General features: G+C 36.2%; 1 protein-coding gene across 3 annotated transcripts in view; it reads left to right on the top strand.

Moving 5' to 3' along the window:
* The first annotated feature begins 2327 nt into the window (after nucleotides 1-2327).
* INTU (inturned planar cell polarity protein) overlaps nucleotides 2328-17186 on the top strand; it is an 88097-nt gene continuing 73238 nt past the window's right edge. For 2 of the 3 annotated variants that reach the window (XR_006201723.1, XM_042935545.1), the window contains exons 1-2: nucleotides 2328-2536; nucleotides 16136-16674. Coding sequence is in view for 2 of the 3 variants with exons in the window: in XM_042935545.1 (XP_042791479.1) it covers nucleotides 2391-2536; nucleotides 16136-16674 (685 nt within the window). In the remaining variant the exon portion in view is untranslated. The remainder of the gene's footprint in view (nucleotides 2537-16135; nucleotides 16675-17186) is intronic. The other variant, XM_042935546.1, reaches the window with a different exon arrangement.

Raw genomic sequence — 17186 nt, 5'->3', positions numbered from 1 at the left:
ACCTTAATCTAGGGATCATTGAGGGGTGAGAGCATTTGTTTAAAACAGAGATTTCTAGGGCAACTTCCCTGGAGATTCTGATCCTTTTGAGGTGGGACAGGTCTTAAAATCTCTATGTTTAACAAGAACCCCAGGGGTTCTTTTGATCTGGCAAGTTGGGCACACTTGATTAACTTGATTAATGCAGGAAATAAAGCATCTAATTCCTAATTGGTGCTCAATTGTTTGTAGAACTGGAATCTTTTTTTTTTTTTTTTTTTTTTTTTGAGGAGACTACCTAGTTTGGAATTTATTCTCTAATGGGGTGGCGTTGAAGGTTTTTGAGCAGCGCATGAAATCATTAGCTGTTTATAGAGAAAAAAAAGAGTGTCATTTATATGCAGAAAATGTGGGGTTTTTTGTTAATATTTAGAATGTCTTTTTTTTTTTTTTACTTCCAATAAGATGCTTTTAAAATATTAAAATTTTTATCACTGGAGATTGTGGTGAGAATAAGTATGTATATTTTACATGAAACAAGTATAACTATTATATTGATTCCAACTTTTTAAAAAATAATATTGTTTCTCTGATTTTAAAAGTAACTACAGTTTTGGACCTCAGTGCTGATGGAAATATTTGTTTCCCTTCCTTCGGGGATCTGTTCTCTTCAAACTCCATTGCCCTCCTTCGTTTTCACCTGGCAAGGTTACCTTCTACTTACCTGAGAAAATAAACACCATTATGTATGGAGAGTGTCTCAACTTCCTGACTAAAACTGGCAAATCAGCATCCACACCTGCACCTTCGTTTAGGATCCAGTTTTAAAGAAGACATGTCAGCAAGGTCATGTCCTTCCACCTGTCTGGTAGACACCAGATTCTCCTGCCACCTCAAGGACCTCTTTTGCCCCATTATCCTGTTATGAACTAGTCCCCTGTTCTCCAGTCTGAATGATAGATAGACCTCTTTTAAGGAAAAAAGAAAAATCTGTTGTGGACTTCCAGGAATGAATTAAACTTTTTAAAATTATAATTTAAATAAAAAGTTATAAGCTCTGTGCTCTATAGCTCTCATATAAGATAAAAACAATTTTATAAATTAATTCAAATTAAGACAAAACAATATTCAACAGCTGGTATACAACTATGAAAAAACACATTTAGAATTAATGTAATTTAAGTTGAATCTCCAGCACTCATCCATTGAGATCATAAAATATTATATCCTTTAACTTGTTATAACATGAATATTCCCCCTTGCATTATTCTTTGAAAATACTTCTATCATAATATTTATATTTCATATAGAAAAGTGTATTATTTAACTTTTCCCCTATTGTTGAATATTTAGATTGCTTTCAGCTTTCCACTTTCACAAACTTTATAATTGTTTTTACAACCTTTATTTTCTTAGAAAAGATCTGTAATAGTTGAATTACTAGATCCTGAGGACGAAATATAATCAAGTAGTTAATGACAGGTTCAATTTTTGTGTGGCTTGGCTGCCTTCTAGCCATGTGACCATTAAGATGAATAACCCAAGCTTCAGTTTCCTTATTTTAGTATAAGGATCTTTACTTCATAGTATGTGAATACGTATTATAGTATATCAATAGAACAAGTAATTTGAGAAATGGCTGACTCTCAATAAAGGCTAGCTATTATTTTGTACTTAGAAAAAAATACTTGTAGGTATTCGTAAATTACCGATAAAATTTACCAGTTTACATTTCCAATTTCAGTGATAACACTTCATCAAATTATAAAATTACAAAATGAACGTGCAGTTGATTTCACATTGCCTCTTATTTTAAGCAATTTACATTTGCTAGGGAAAACTATACAAATGTTTGCAACTGTGAAACAGTAAGAAAACCAAAGAAACATTGGAGCGTATTTACATTTACACCTAGTGGACTTTGCTTAAAAGTTTCCCTTCCCAGCACAGATGCAGAGGCCCTGTGGAAATGTACGGAGGAGTTTCCTTTACTTCATGGGAACCCCAAGCTGAGTGCCTCTAAGGCTTTGGGCAGCTGTTCGGCTTAGAAACATAGGGCAAAGTGCAAACTAGAAAAAGGGAAGAAAAAAATGGGTCTCCGCTGTTAATAAATTATAGTACTCTAAAGGAGCGCGTTTAGGAGACTCTAAGTGGTGAAGTTTTAGCTACTTATATTCCTCCAACTGAGACGCCCTCCTGGAAGTTTCACCTCGTTGGCTTCTTTCAGTAGCTCCCTCTCTCTCTCGGGAAAGCTTCCTCGTCTCCCTGGCAACTCAAGCTGCCACCAATTGCAGCCAAAGATTGGCGGTCACGTGGCCTTTGCCCTTTCCCTAGCGGAGACAACATGGCGGCTACGGCGAGCCATTGCTGCGAGATTTGAATTAACACTACTAGTAACTACTGCATCCTTGATGATGGCGTCTCCGGTTTCGTATGGTTCCCGTCAGAGCCCAGATGAGCTCCCTGGAGACCATTCTTCACAAGAAGATGAGGATTGCGATTATGAAGATCGGGTCAGCGACTCGGGTTCATATTCCTCAACCAGTAGTGATTATGAGTAAGATTCTTGAAGAGGGACAATTAAGTCCATTCTTTCAATCCAGAGAGTGTACACTTGGGCGGGGGGCGGGGGGGGGGCGGCCTGCCAGAGTGTTGGAGTAGTTGGGATTGAGTGTTTGAGGTTCTATAATTAGTGGGATTTATTTGAGCCACATTCCAATTGTGAGGGACGTGAGCCGAAATGACGTGCCGTTCTTTGCTGTTGTAGGTTTTTTATGGTTATCAGATAAGGCTCTCCTCTTTGTGGAGTGTTCTATAATATTTAACTGTATATCTGTTAGAATGTTCACAAAACTCTTCGTTCCTACGTCAGTGTCTTCTTATCTGGTGTTATAATCTTTGTGACTTTAGTGGAGGGATACCCTACACGTTTTATAAGTCAACTATTTATTTAGATTTGTTTCCCTGTTATAAAAATGGATATATATAAAAGAACTAAAATCCACTGATAGTCTTCACCATCAAGGACAACCTCTCAGCATTTTGGGGTATTTCTGCTGTATTTTCCTACACGTTCTCATGGTTTTCTGGTTTTCTACTTAATGTCATAACATAATTTTTAAAATACAAAATATCTAAATATTATTTTCCACTTTTTAATCTTTAATAATAATGAAAAAATTATTTTGATTCATAAGACCCAGTGCCTCTTTAATTTTGAAGGAATCTATCCCTTACTGCTATGGATTAAGACCTTTTTAGAAAAGTAAATTAGTGGTAGTTTGAAATAAATGACTAATAGTGAAAAGGTTTAGGTGCCAAAACATCAAGCAATCCCATAATAGACTACCATGCACATTCAGTTTTAGGATGACATTTTAAGTGTATTTAGGAATAAATGGTTACAAGTATTTAATGTGTATTTAGGAGTAAAAGTTACTTGGCAATTATTTTCACCTATGGGTATGTAAAAAAATTTTACCATTATCGTTAAAAGCATAGGGGAAGAGCAGTCACTAATGGCTGCTTACCATACTCTAGAGGCTCAATGAGGACAGATTATATTCTTGAAGACTTGAACAGATTTTAGAGGATCAAGTATTTTGTGTAATCTGCTGTGGTCATTTAAAAAATAATTACAAAATTATGGTTATCAAGAGAGGCACTGGAAGGAAATATAGATTATGGGAAACCTTATTTGGTCTTGCTGTGGGAGTCATAGACCTTGTGAGACTCAAGCTCTTGATTTCTCTACATCTTAGAATCACACACTTTTAGCCCAGAGAGAATCTGTAATTTGCCCATGGTCACACAGCTAAATCAGTGTAGAGATTTAGGAGGCCTCATTTCGAATGTAGTACCTTGATTTTAATAGAATGAAGACAAATGAGCTAGTCCTCACTTAAATTCCTAGGAAATGAGTAATCTGGAGACCTTGTGTTAGGAAAGCTTGTTAATTCAAAGCATTTTGTAAATCAAAATACATGTGTGTATTTCATACATATATATTTAAATGGTCATTAAACTTTCTACATTAGTCATTCACTCATCACTCCAGATGTTCCAGTGTCTTTATCCTCCTAATAGTAAAAGTACAGTAAATCCCTTTTGTAAAATGTTTTGCTGGTCTATATTTCAAGTCCTATCAAGATTCAGATTTTATGTCTGCCCCTTCTTGATGTGTAGGTCATGGGAATTGATTTGCTGATCTGACCAGGTAGGCTTCTGTTCTGCTCCTATTTACCTATCTAATGTGCAGAGTCAGCAATGCAGAGGTGATCCTCCCAGTTTGGACAAGATCACTTCTTTTTTTTTTTTTTTTTTTAATGTTTATTTATTTTGAGAGAGAGAGAGAGAGACAGAGCACAAGCAGGGGAGGGGCAGAGAGAAAGAGGGAGACAACAGAATCCAAAGCAGGCTCCAGGCTCTGAGCTGTCAGCACAGAGCCCAATGCGGAACTCACCTCACAAACCGCGAGATCATGACCTCAGCCAAAGTCAGACGCCTAACCAACTGAGAGACCCAGGGGTCCCAAGGACAAGATCACTTTTTGATCAAAGGCATTGGGATGTGAACTTAATCTTTGTCATCGAAGCTAAGAGATCCGAATTGCCCATTGTTTTTCATTGCCTACATGGATGATATTGAACAAGTATGCTAGGGATGCCTGGGTGGCCCAGTTGGTTAAAACATCTGACTTCGGCTCAGGTAACCATCTCGCGGTTCCTGAGCTCGAGCCCTGCATCGGGCTCTGAGCTGACAGCTCAGAGCCTGGAGCCTGCTTTGGATTCTGTGTCTCCCTCTCTCTCTGCCCCTCCCCTGCTCACGCTCCATCTCTCTTTCTCTCAAAAATAAATAATAAACATTAAAAATTTTTTTTCAAAGGAAGTTTATGCTAGTTGTTTATTCATATAAAATATTCTTAACTTTCAGTGTCCTAATAGTTAATTATTGCATATTCTTTCTGGTAATTATTATTTCATACATGCTTTCTAACCAAAAACCAGTTTGAGCTGCATGTGATTGTTAATACAGAATAAGGTGATCATTTTGGGGATAAAATTACTTTAGGGTATGTTCTGGTGAAGTACTTTTAGTAAGTTTGTTTAAGACTTATATAAGAGGACAATTTTAGATTAGAAAACACATTGGCAAGTCCCTGAGGATACTTCAGAGATAATACTGGTAGATGAGTTGAGGAAATCAATGACTAGTTTTGGTATTGAAACAATGGAAATCATACATTTACTTTTAATAATGCCAAGTTCCTTTCCTGTGGTTTTCTTCTCTTTTAACTGTTTTGATCTGTACACACCTATTTTCAGAAATACTACAAATTCTGTTTCCTTCCTTCTTTTCATTTGGCTTATTTGTTTTGTTTCTTAAATTCCACATATGACTGAAATCTTATGGTATTTGTCTTTCCCTGACTTACTTCACTTAGAATAATACTCTCTAGTTCCATCCATGTCATTGGATTTCATTCTTTTTTATGGCTGAGTAATACTATTCCATTGTGGATGTGTATGTGTGTGTATATACCAACTCTTTTTTTCCCCCTCAGATCTAGGATTAGGGTTCAGTTTAGGGCTAGAATAAGGGTTAGGGTTAGGGCCAGGGTGAGGTTATGTGCCTGTTAATCCTGCAGGTCAGAGATCTCTCCAGAGGAATGTGGAGAGGGTTAGGGTAAGGGTTAGTGTTCAGGTTTGGGTTAGAATTAGGTTTAGAGCAGGGTTAGGATTAGGGTAAGAGTATATGCCTCATACCCTGCAGTTCAGAGACCTCTCCAGAGGTTAGATTTGGTGTTGCAGTTAGGATTAGGGTAGAATTTAGGGGTTACTAGTTAGGGGTAGCTTTAGATTTAGGGTCAGGGTTAAGGTTAGGGTTTAGGTTTGTGGTTGGCATCCTTTACTGTGGTTTTCCAGTTATTCAACTTTTGAGGCAACATTGGTTAGTACAGATTGGTCAGAGTTCTCAATTTTATAACTTAGATTTTTGTTTTTTCAAAGTGAATTTTTTGTTGTTGCTAGATTTTTTAAAAGCTTGACTTATAGAAAGAGGGATAATTTAAAAAGAGAATTTAGCTATAAAAAGCTAAGGAACTTCCACTGAAAATAAGAATAACTGGAGAAGAAGGGAAATATGTCCTTTACAGTTTTTTTCTGAGATTTTTTACCATACAATAAACTTCATGTATTTAAAGTGTACAGGAGTGCCTGAGCGGCTCAGTTGGTTGAGTGTCCAACTCTTGACTTCCACTCAGGTCATGATCTGAGTGTCGTGTGATTGAGTCCCCTGTCAGGCTCTGTGCTAAGCCTGGAGCGTGCTTTAAGATTCTCTCTCTCTCTCTCTCTCTCTCTCTCTCTTTCTCTTTCTCTCTCTCTCTCTCTCTCTCTCCCACTCTCCCAGCAGACTGTGCACTGTCAGTGTAGAACCCAATGTGGGGCTCAGTCTCACAACAGTGAGATCATGACCTGAGCCAACATCAAGAATCAGATGCTCAACCAGCTGAGCCACCCAGGTGCTCCAGAGTTGCCTCTTGTAGCAAGTTTTCTCGTCTTCATCAGAGGTTTCCCAATGTCCTCCATATCTCCAGGATGGAAAATGCTATGTATTCTAGGGGGCAGTGTGGCTAAAGAGAAAGCTAAAGCCTGAATGTGCAAGCATTTCTCTGAAATCTTTGTATAGGTGACCTATTAAAGACGTGCTTTTCCTCCTTTTAATCAAACTTTTTTTTCCTGAAAATTTTCAAATATGCACAAAAGAAGAAAGAAGTCCCCTATGTGCTTTCCTTTAACATGAAAACTATCTTCCTGGTATTGAGAAGCTTTACGGGCCTTCATTTATTCTGGTTTTTATTTTAAAATTTAAAATACTAGGATAATTGTGTTAGGGTAGTGATACTACTCTGTATGATACTGTAGTGATGGATGATACATGTCATTATTCATTTCCCTAAGCCCATGGAATATACACCACCAAGAATGAACTTTAATGTAAACTGTGGATTTGGGGTAATTATAATGTATGAATATAGGTTTATCCGTTGTAACAAATGTATCCCTCTGGTGGGGGATGTTGATAATGGAGGAGGCTGTGCATGTAGGAAGAAGAAAGTATATTGGAAATCTCTGTACCATTAGCTCAATTTTGCTATGAACTTAAAATGGTTCTAAAAAAAAGAGTATACTAAATCATTTTTCTATAGTACTCAAAAGCTTGGTGCCCTCCCAAATAAATTCCATATTTGCTTTTAAAGCTGTTTTAAATCTGTTCCAAGCCTCTCTGATCTCAGTTTTGATGATCTTCCTTCTTTAAAGCTACCTATATTCTTGCTTGTCTTACCTGGGGCTGCTATTTTAAAAAGAGCATAGACTGAGTAGCTTAAATTATTTTTTCAATGTTTATTTATTTTTGAGAGACAGAGAGAGACAGAGTATGAGTAGGGAAGGGGCAGAGAGAGGGAGACACTGAATTCAAAGCAGGCTCCAGGCTCTGAGCTGTCACCACAGAGCCCGACACAGGAGCTCGAACCCATGAACCGTGGACCTGAGCTGAAGTCAGACACTTAACTGACTGAACCACTCAGGTGCCCCTAGGCTGAGTAGATTATAAACAACAGAAATTTATTTCTCACAGTTCTGGAGGCTGGAAGTCCTAGATCACTGTTCCAGTACGGTCAGGTTCTGGTGAGAACCCTCCTCCAAGTTGTGGATTGATGACTTCTATTTGTACCCCCACATGGCAAAGAGCAGAGGGAATGAACAAGCTTTCTCAAGACTCTTAGGAGGTCATATCCCATTCACAAGGCTCCATCCTCATGGCTTCATCTACTCCTCATTACTTCCCAAAGGTCCCATCTCTATACCATCACATTGAGTGGTGGGGTTTCAACATATATATTTTGAGGGGACACAAACATTCAGTACATAACATTACTACACGGAAATATACACCCTCTCTCATACATATTGTATGTACTTTCACACCTACACTTTTACCTACTTTGTTTTCTCTGAAAGACCTTTGCTTCCTATCTTGTCAAAATCATTCAGTGTCCCACTTAAGTGCTACCTTCTCCTACAGCCTTTTTTGATACCTCTTAGACTTAATTTCTCCAAACTTGACTTTCTTATAGCAGTTTTTGTTCCTCTGTTTTGGCACTTGCATTTAAGCTAGGTGATGAGCCTTCTGTCTGTCTGACATCTTTAAAAGTACAAAAATGCCCTATCAAAAAATGTTTTTGTTGGTCTATGATTTCAGGGTCAGATCTTATCTCTAAACTTAGTGATATGTAACATGCTCCATTAAGCTGAAAGAGTTGGAGGTAGGGAATGTGGTCCTGGGAACAGGGTCATTAGCATAGTTCCAATGAAGATGTGTTCATGATGTAAAAATTTATTTCGTGCAGTGAGTACACAGTGACTAGTTTACTGATTGATCCCCTCCTTTTCTCTAATATGCTTTACGTTTGTAAATGGTGACTGTGGCTAGGCTAGAAAGAATACCAGCCCATCCCAGGTTCCCCACCCCTCAAGCTGCTATGACAGATTTTAACCATTAAAATTATGGCTTTCTTTTAGAAAACAATCAAAAGACTTCATAGGTGAAAATTAGATATTGCTGGTAGGCAGAGCACAGAAAAGCATGGATAGACCAGTACTGAACAAACACCAGAGAGAAATGGTATTCATTTGTCATGATGTTTTTATTGTGTGTGGTTTTTCTCTGTCCCTAGAATTGTCCTGCTGTGCATATTAGCACCATGTAACTATGTGTATTGGCCACTTTGGTGTGCTTTTGCCTACTAAAAAGGAAAAAAAAAAAAAATTCTGTAACAGGTTTGGAGTAGTAGCAAAAGTCTGTTTTCCTTCAGGAAATGAACCAGTAGGTTTGACCGTTCATAACTTTTCTTGTGATGGCTAAGAAAATTCTAATATTACCAATTGATGAAAAATACTGACAATATAAAGACCTGAGAGATTCAATAATTTAGAATAAAAAAATTAGTATCAGTATAGAATTCTTGAATATGAATTGAGAAACTTATTTGCCTTATCTGAAGTTCATTTTCTTTAATATAGTTATGTTACAGTTTATGTAAGTGAACTTGCTTATTTGCAAATTAGCAAGTCTGTCTTTGGGAAGAAGGATTCTACTCATGTTTACTACATCCGAGCCTTGAAAACCAATTAAAGTGTTCTCAAACTTTATGAGCAGACTGAATATACAGTTATTTCTGTTTAGAAAACAAGTAGAATAAACAAAGTAATTTCACTGAAAGACACTTACACAATGACAACTTTGCAGCTTGTACCATTGGATCTCAGAAAAGAGATTAAAGCATTCTTATATTATAAAAATCTGAATTAAAGCAGCTAGAGTTAATGCCTTTTTAAAAATAAACATTTTTTTGGAATAAATTTAAATTTTCAGAAAAGTTGCAAACATAGTACAGAGTTCCCATATATCCTTCACCCAGTTTCCCCTGATGTTAACATCTTACACAACTATGGTATATTTGCCAAAACTAAGAAATTAATTAACGTTAGTACGGTACTGTTAAATAAACTCCAGACTTTATTTGGATTTCACCATTTCTCTACTCATGTCCTTTTTCTGTTCTAGGATCTAATCCAGGGTAGCATATTGCATTTAGTTATTAAGTGTCCCTAGTTTCTTTTGGTCTGTGACAGTTTCTTAGTTGTTCCTTGTTTTTCATAACCTGCATCACTTGGTTAAGGTAATGTCTGCAAGGTTTCATCACTGTGAAGTTACTATTTCTCACTTTCCATACTCTCTTCTTTGGAAGCATGTCACTAAGTCCTGTTCACGTTAAAGGGGAGGAAAGATTAAGCTCCATCTCCTGGAGTAGGGAGTATAAACATATAACAATAATTTCTTTAATTTTGTTATGAATAATAGTTGCAGTGAAAGGTTGGGTTTTCCTTGTAGTTGTTTTTTTTGTTTGTTTTGTTTTGTTTTGTTTTTTAATTTTTTTTTAAACGTTTTTATTTATTTTTGAGACAGAGAGAGACAGAGCATGAACGGGGGAGGGTCACAGAGAGAGGGAGACACAGAATCTGAAACAGGCTCCAGGCTCTGAGCTGTCAGCACAGAGCCCGACGCGGGGCTCGAACTCACGGACTGTGAGATCATGACCTGAGCCGAAGTCGGACACTCAACCGACCAAGCCACCCAGGCGCCCCATCCTTGTAGTTGTTTTTAATATACCCTCTCCTGTTAGAACTAGTTTGCAGTACAGTCTTTACAACTCTGTTAAGCTTTCTAGCACTTAATCAGTTATGCTCTTGATGCATCTAAATAGGAATTAATCATTCAGAGTAGGAATAAGGAGCTTTCCAGGAATACTGAACTATGGGAGCCATAGAGGCAGCATCTTTTGCTTTTTATGCCAACAGCACTTAGGCTGGAACCCAGCAAGTAGAGATCACTGGAGACATCTTCATTTATTGCCAGGGGTTGGAAGAGTGTAGAAGTGTGAGTGCTGTATCTAATAAAGTTGTAAGCTTCTCTACATTTTTGATTCTGCCAAGCAAGAGGAAAGGAACTAACATTTTTTAATTTACTGTTAGTAACAGCCATGTGAAGTTGCTATAATCTGTTTTCTAGAAGAGATGAGGTAAAGCTTAGAAAAGTAAAAATGTCAATAGAACAGAATTTGAATCCAGGTCTTTGTGACTTCTCAGTTCATTTTCTTTTTACTATACATGTTGCCTTCTGTTTTCAGAGTCTCATACATTCATTTCCTTGTCTTTAGTCCTGTTCCACTTATCTCTCTTCTTTTAATTTCTTCTTCCTCTTAAAGTGAAGTATTATTTAAATTTAGAGGTGAGGAAAAAGGATCTCATTCATTGCTGGTGGAAATGTGAATTGATATGGTCTTTGGGTAAAAACATATAAGTATAAATATAAGTATAATCATAAATATAAATATAAATATAAATATAAATAATATAAATATAAATATGTGGTTGCTGTATCATCATCCATAAGAGCAAAACAAAAACTGAACACAAAGCTAATCAGGAGGTGAATGACCAGAAGTGCTACATCCTTGATAGGGTTTAATGCAGCCATTAGGGGTTTCTAAACTGTAGTGTTCAGTGATAAATGATAAAGGTATGTATGTATATATACATATACATATGTATGTGCACTTTTGAAAAATATATGCAATTGCAATCACATATATAAAGAGTATATAATAATTCTGGTTTTTCAAAAACAATGACAGAATAATCCTCTTTATGTTTTTATATGATTTTATGATTTTAAGAACATGGGTATCATGGATATATTGTTTATGTCAGTAAAAAGTAGGTAGGGAAGATAACATGTATTATAGTTATGGTCACATTTATATAAAATGAGTCTGTGCATATGTATGTATAAAAAGATGCATGAAAATAAAGTCACCAACTAGAAATCTAGTCGACATTAATTCCTTCCTTCTCTCATCATCTCATGTAAACAGTCTCAAAGTCCAGTGATTTTTAAGCATTTCTCAAATGTTTTTCTTACTTTTCATGTTTTCTGCCATTGCTTTAGGTACCTTCTTGGCCTGGACTACTAAAACAGCTCCCTAACCATTCTCTTGACTTGAGTCTTATCTACCTAAATTCTTCTTCCATTCTCTTGTCAAAGTAGATCTATCCAGGGATATCTGACACCTAAATCTCTACCTAAAAGTCTTCATTGATGCCCTCTTACTTATGCTACAAAATCCAAACCCCTTGCCATGGTCTAAAAGGTCTTGCAAAATGAGGACTTGACTATTTTTCCTGTCACGCCCCACCTTTGGCAACCATTAACTAGCTTTGTTTTGTTTTGTGTACAAGATTTTACTAAAATTCTGGTTAGTTAACATACAGTATACGTAATAGTAGTTTCAGGAGTAAAATTTAGTGATTCATCACTTACATACAACACCCAGTGCTCATCACAAGTTCCCTCCTTAATACCCATCACCAATTTAGCCCACTCCCCACCCACCTTTCCTCCAGCAACCTTCAGTTTGTTCTCTATAGTTAAGAGTCTGTTTTATGATTTCCCTCTCTCTTCCTTTCCCCCTGTGTTTATCTGTTTTGTTTCTTAAATTCCACATATGAGTGAAATCATATGGTATTTGTCTTTTTCTGACTGATTTATTTTGCTTGGCATAATACCTAGCTCCATCCACATCATTGCAAATGGCAAGATTTCATTCTTTTTGATGGCTGAGTAATATTCCATTATATATATATATACACACACACATATATATGTATATATATATATATCTATATACACACACACACACACACACACACACACACACACACATATACATACATATACACCACATCTTCTTTATCCACTTATTGGTTGATGGACATTTGGACTCTACATAATTTGGCTATTGTTGATAATGCTGCTATAAACATTGGGGTGCATATATCCCTTCAAATCTGCATTTTTGTATCCTTTGGGTTAATACCTAGTAGTGCAGTTACTGGATTGTAGGGTAATTCTGTTTTTAACTTGAGGAACCTCCATACTGTTTTCCAGAGTGGATGTACCAATTTGCATCCACCAACCGTGTAAGAGGGTTCCCCTTTCTCCATATCCTCGCCAACATCTGTTATTTTCCTGTGTTGTTAATTTTAGCCATTCTAACAGGTGTGAAGAATATCTCATTGTAGTTTTGATTTGTATTTCCCTGATGATGAGTGATATCAAGCATCTTTTCATGTGTCTGTTGGTCATCTGTATGTCTTCCTTGGAAAAATGTCTATTCATGTCTTCTGCCCACTTTTAACTGGATTATTTGTTTTTTGGGTGTTGAGTTTGGTTAAGTTCTTTATAGATTTTGGATACTTTTACCTGATATGTCACTTACAAATATCTTCTCCCATTCAGAAGGGTGCCTTTTAGTTTTGTTGATTGTTTCCTTTGCTGTAAAGATTTTTTTATCTTGATGAAGTCTCAATAGTTCATTTTTGCTTTTGTTTCAGGAGAAAGTTGTTACGACACAGATCAAAGAGGTTGCTGCCTGTGTTCTCCTTTAGGATTTTGATGGTTTCCTGTCTCACATTGAGGTCTTTCAACCATTTTGAATTTATTTTTATGTATGGTGTGAGAAAATGGTCTGGTTTCATTCTTTTCCATGTTGCCGTCCAGTTATTCCAACACCATTTGTTGGAGAGGCTGTCTTTTTTCCATTGGATATTCTTTACTGCTTTGTCAAAAATTAGTTGACTGTATAATAGTGGGTCCATTTCTGGGTTCTCTGTTCTGTTCCATTAATCTCTGTGTCTGTTTTTATGCCAGTACCATACTGTCTTGATCACTACAGCTTTGTAATAAATCTTGAAGTCTGGAATTGTGGTGACTCCCCCTTTGCTTTTCTTTTTCAAGATTGCTTTGGCTATTCGGGTAGTCTTGTGGTTCCATACAAATTTTAGGATTGTTTATTGTAGCTCTGTGAAAAATGCTGGTGGTATTTTGATAGGAATTGCATTATAGATTGCTTTGGGTAGTGCAGACATTTCAACAATATTTGTTCTTCCAATCCATGATCATGGAGTGTTTTTCCATTTCTTTGTGTCTTCTTCAATTTCTTTCATAAGCTTTCTATAGTTTTCAGCATACAGATCTCTTATCTCTTTGGTTAGGTTTAGTCCTAGGTATCTTACGGTTTTTGGTGCAGTTGTAAATAGAATCAATTCCTTGATTTCTCTTTTTGCTACTTCATTTGGTGTATAGAAATGCAAAAGATTTCTGTACAGTGGTTTTGTATCCTATGACTTTACTGTAATCAGTTCTAGCAATTTTTGGTGGTCTTTCGGGTTTTCTACATAGAGTATCATGTTGTCTATAAATAGTGAAAGTTTGACTTCTTCGCTGATTTGGATGCGTTTTATTTCTTTTTGTTGTCTGATTACTGAGGCTATAACTTCCACTACATTGTCAAATAACAATGGTGAGAGTGGGCATTCCCCTGTTTTGTCCCTGACTGTAGAGGGAAAGCTCTCAGTTTTTCCCCATTGAGGATGATATTAGCGTGGGTTTTTAATATAAGGCCTTTATGATGCTGAGGTATGTTCCCTCTATCCTTACTTTGGCAACCATCAACAAGCTTTAGTTGTCCACATAGGCCATGGAGACTGTCCCTCAAGGCTTCTGCTTATGCTGTTACTTCTGCTTGGAATTCTCTTTTCCTCTTCCCCTTAACCCCCACCATACCTCCTCCCAGCAACTTACTCTTTTAGGACTTAACTTCTGTGTTTCCTCTGCTAGAAATTCTCCCCAACCTCACCCCCCCTTCCCAGGCTAAACTAGGTGACCTCTATCTTGCATCTACCTTATGTATTGTTGTGAATTCTTTCTCACTTCCTCTTCCCCACAAGACGAGGGAAGGAACTGATGTTTTAATCATTATAATTCTAGTACTTTACAAGCGCCTGGCACTGTTAATTTGCTCATGATAAAATGCCCTGTGCCCCCTGTCCCCCACCTAAAAAGGTCTTTAAGTTATAGCCTAAAAATGGTTTCACATTCAAATTTTAGAGATTAAGATGAAACATCTTCATGTTTAGCATAGGGAGAAAAATATTTCTTTGGGGTCACATGTTCTAATATAAATAACATACCATATTAAAAGAGTGAGATTATAAAGCAAATAATTTCATTCATTTTTTTAAATTGATACATATCTTCATAAGTAATTGTATATAATCATGATATGTACATTGTGCCATTTTAAATTATGATACATGGTTATCTAAGTTTTTTATGGTTGGAGACATTTATTTAGAATCTTCAGAGTCGAATTGCAGAGTTATTAAATACTAATTTCTGTGGATGCAGATAGATGTGGTTAAACCAACTGATAAATGGTTAATACCTGGTGCTAAGTGGTGCCAAAATGATGCTACACATTTGGTATTTGGGACTAGTTATGCCTTTTTTTAGCCATTAGTATATAGTTGAAAATTATGTATTAATGACCAACCACAAACGAGATCAGTGGTTAGTTTCAGAGTTGTGTAAGAGAAGAGTACATTTTTAGGAGGTTAATTTTCATAGTTTTTAGAGAGATAGCTAACTTTTAAAAGAACCAGAGTTGCTAATAAACACTGCAGAAACAGAAATGTCTGTTTGATGGAATGATTAGAACACAAATTATACCCTTTTACATCAGGATATTACAGCTGATGTTTCGGAAAGACTCTCTTTACATATTATATTTTTCACTGTAACCAGTTTTGCTTTTAAAAATAGCAGTTTGAAAGGTAGGGTGTTCATAACATTGAACAGGCAGGGTAGAGTTCATGATTAGGTTTGTTACCTTAAGATGAGCATTTTGTTTTTTAACGCTGTTTCAGTCATTTTAATAGCAATACTTTTGCTTTTTTCAGTGGCCTACTTCCCAGTTAAAAGGTTTTTTTTTAAGCAATCATGTGACAAATTATGTAATATGTGGTTTACTTTTCTTACTATAATTATTCACAAAAAGGAGTTTTACAGAAATTATAAGTTATGGAAGCAATCGTTACTAACTGTGATTATAAACTGGTCATTTTGAGCAAGGATTTTATGGTGAGGTGAATGTTTCTTTTTTTGGAAGTTTATTGTATAAACAAATCTTATTAATAGTGGTAGGCTTTAGCTTTCATTTAACATGACAGCCACGATGAATTATTTCTGTGCAAATACGATGTTTTTGTGTCCAGTTTCCAAATGGCTTATGTCTGGATATAATTGCATAATCAACTATTAATGTAAATTATTATCCAGTGAAATGTCTAAAGTGAACAATAACCATACAGAGGCTGAATTAAAATAATAATAAAAAATACCCTTAGATTCTAGAAGGAGGCCATTTCCTTTTTATTTGTTGTTTTTTTTTTTTTTCTATCACTGGTGCCTTTTTGATCCCTGTCCTCCAACCCCACTTGAACTTCAAGACTCTACAAAAAGCATCCTAGGAAATAATGTTGATGTTTACAATAAATTAGAAATAGCAAGGAGACTTTGAAAGAATCAAAGAATTTTCACCACCTCCCACCTCTCTGTACCACCTGTGCCCAAAAGACGTAGCTATTTTTCTTATGTTGGCTGCTATTCAGATTATCTTTTCTCTTTTTCTTAGTGATGTTGAACCTGAATGGCTGGACAGTGTGCGGAAAAATGGAGAATTATTTTATTTGGAATTGAGTGAGGATGAAGAAGAAAGCCTTCTTCCTGAGACTCCTACTGTGAACCATGTCAGGTTTAGTGAAAATGAGATTATAATTGAAGACGATGATTACAAAGAAGGAAAAAAGTATGAACCTAAACTCAAGCGGTTTACGAAAATTTTAAAAAGTAAAAGCCTTTTACCCAAGCGCTACAATAAAAAAAATAGCAATGACAATGAACCAGTGTCCATTCTAAAGCATCAGTCCAACCAGAAAACAGGAGTGGTTGTCCAACAGCGATACAAAGACGTGAATATTTATGTAAACCCCAAAAAGTTAACTGTGACCAAAGCCAAAGAGCAGCTGAAGCTTCTGGAAGTACTGGTTGGGATTATTCATCAGACCAAGTGGAGCTGGAAAAAAACTGGAAAACAGGGCAGTGGAGAGAGACTTGTGGTCCATGGCCTATTGCCAGGAGGATCTGCTATGAAGAGTGGTCAGATATTAATTGGTAAGTGCTGTTGGTGAACATCTGTTCTTGTTTGCAGAGATTCATGATTAGTAATGCCTTTTGAGACAAGTGATCAAAACAGAATTATATCCAAAGTCTCAACAGATTAAGGACTGCTTGATGATATTTGGGACAGTAGTGAAATTGTTTAAGTATTGGTGTACTGCAAGGCATAGTGTTCTTTAAATAAGTACTTTGTTGAGTTGAATGTGTGTGTGCCTTGTTTAGGCCAAGGAATAGCTTAACTAATTTTTGAGTTTTGAATTATATAATTTTATTTCATCTTGGTTATATTTCCTGACAAGAAAAAGAAAATAAGTTGATTTTACAGTGATAATTTAGATTTGAATGACCTATACCCAATAGCATAAAATAATATGTAATTTATGAATAAAAATACTTTTAAATTGTATGTTTGCACTTGAGTACACTAAGTTCTTGGAGTGGTTTTAAATTGTTTCATTTGGCATATTTAGCCACAGTGATGTTATACGTAAATTTCCTTTCAAGGG

This window comes from Panthera leo, chromosome B1, assembly GCF_018350215.1.
Source record: "Panthera leo isolate Ple1 chromosome B1, P.leo_Ple1_pat1.1, whole genome shotgun sequence".
NCBI lineage: Eukaryota > Metazoa > Chordata > Mammalia > Carnivora > Felidae > Panthera > Panthera leo.
The sequence above is the reverse complement of the archived record's forward strand: the minus strand, read 5'-3'. Positions and strand labels throughout refer to the sequence as shown.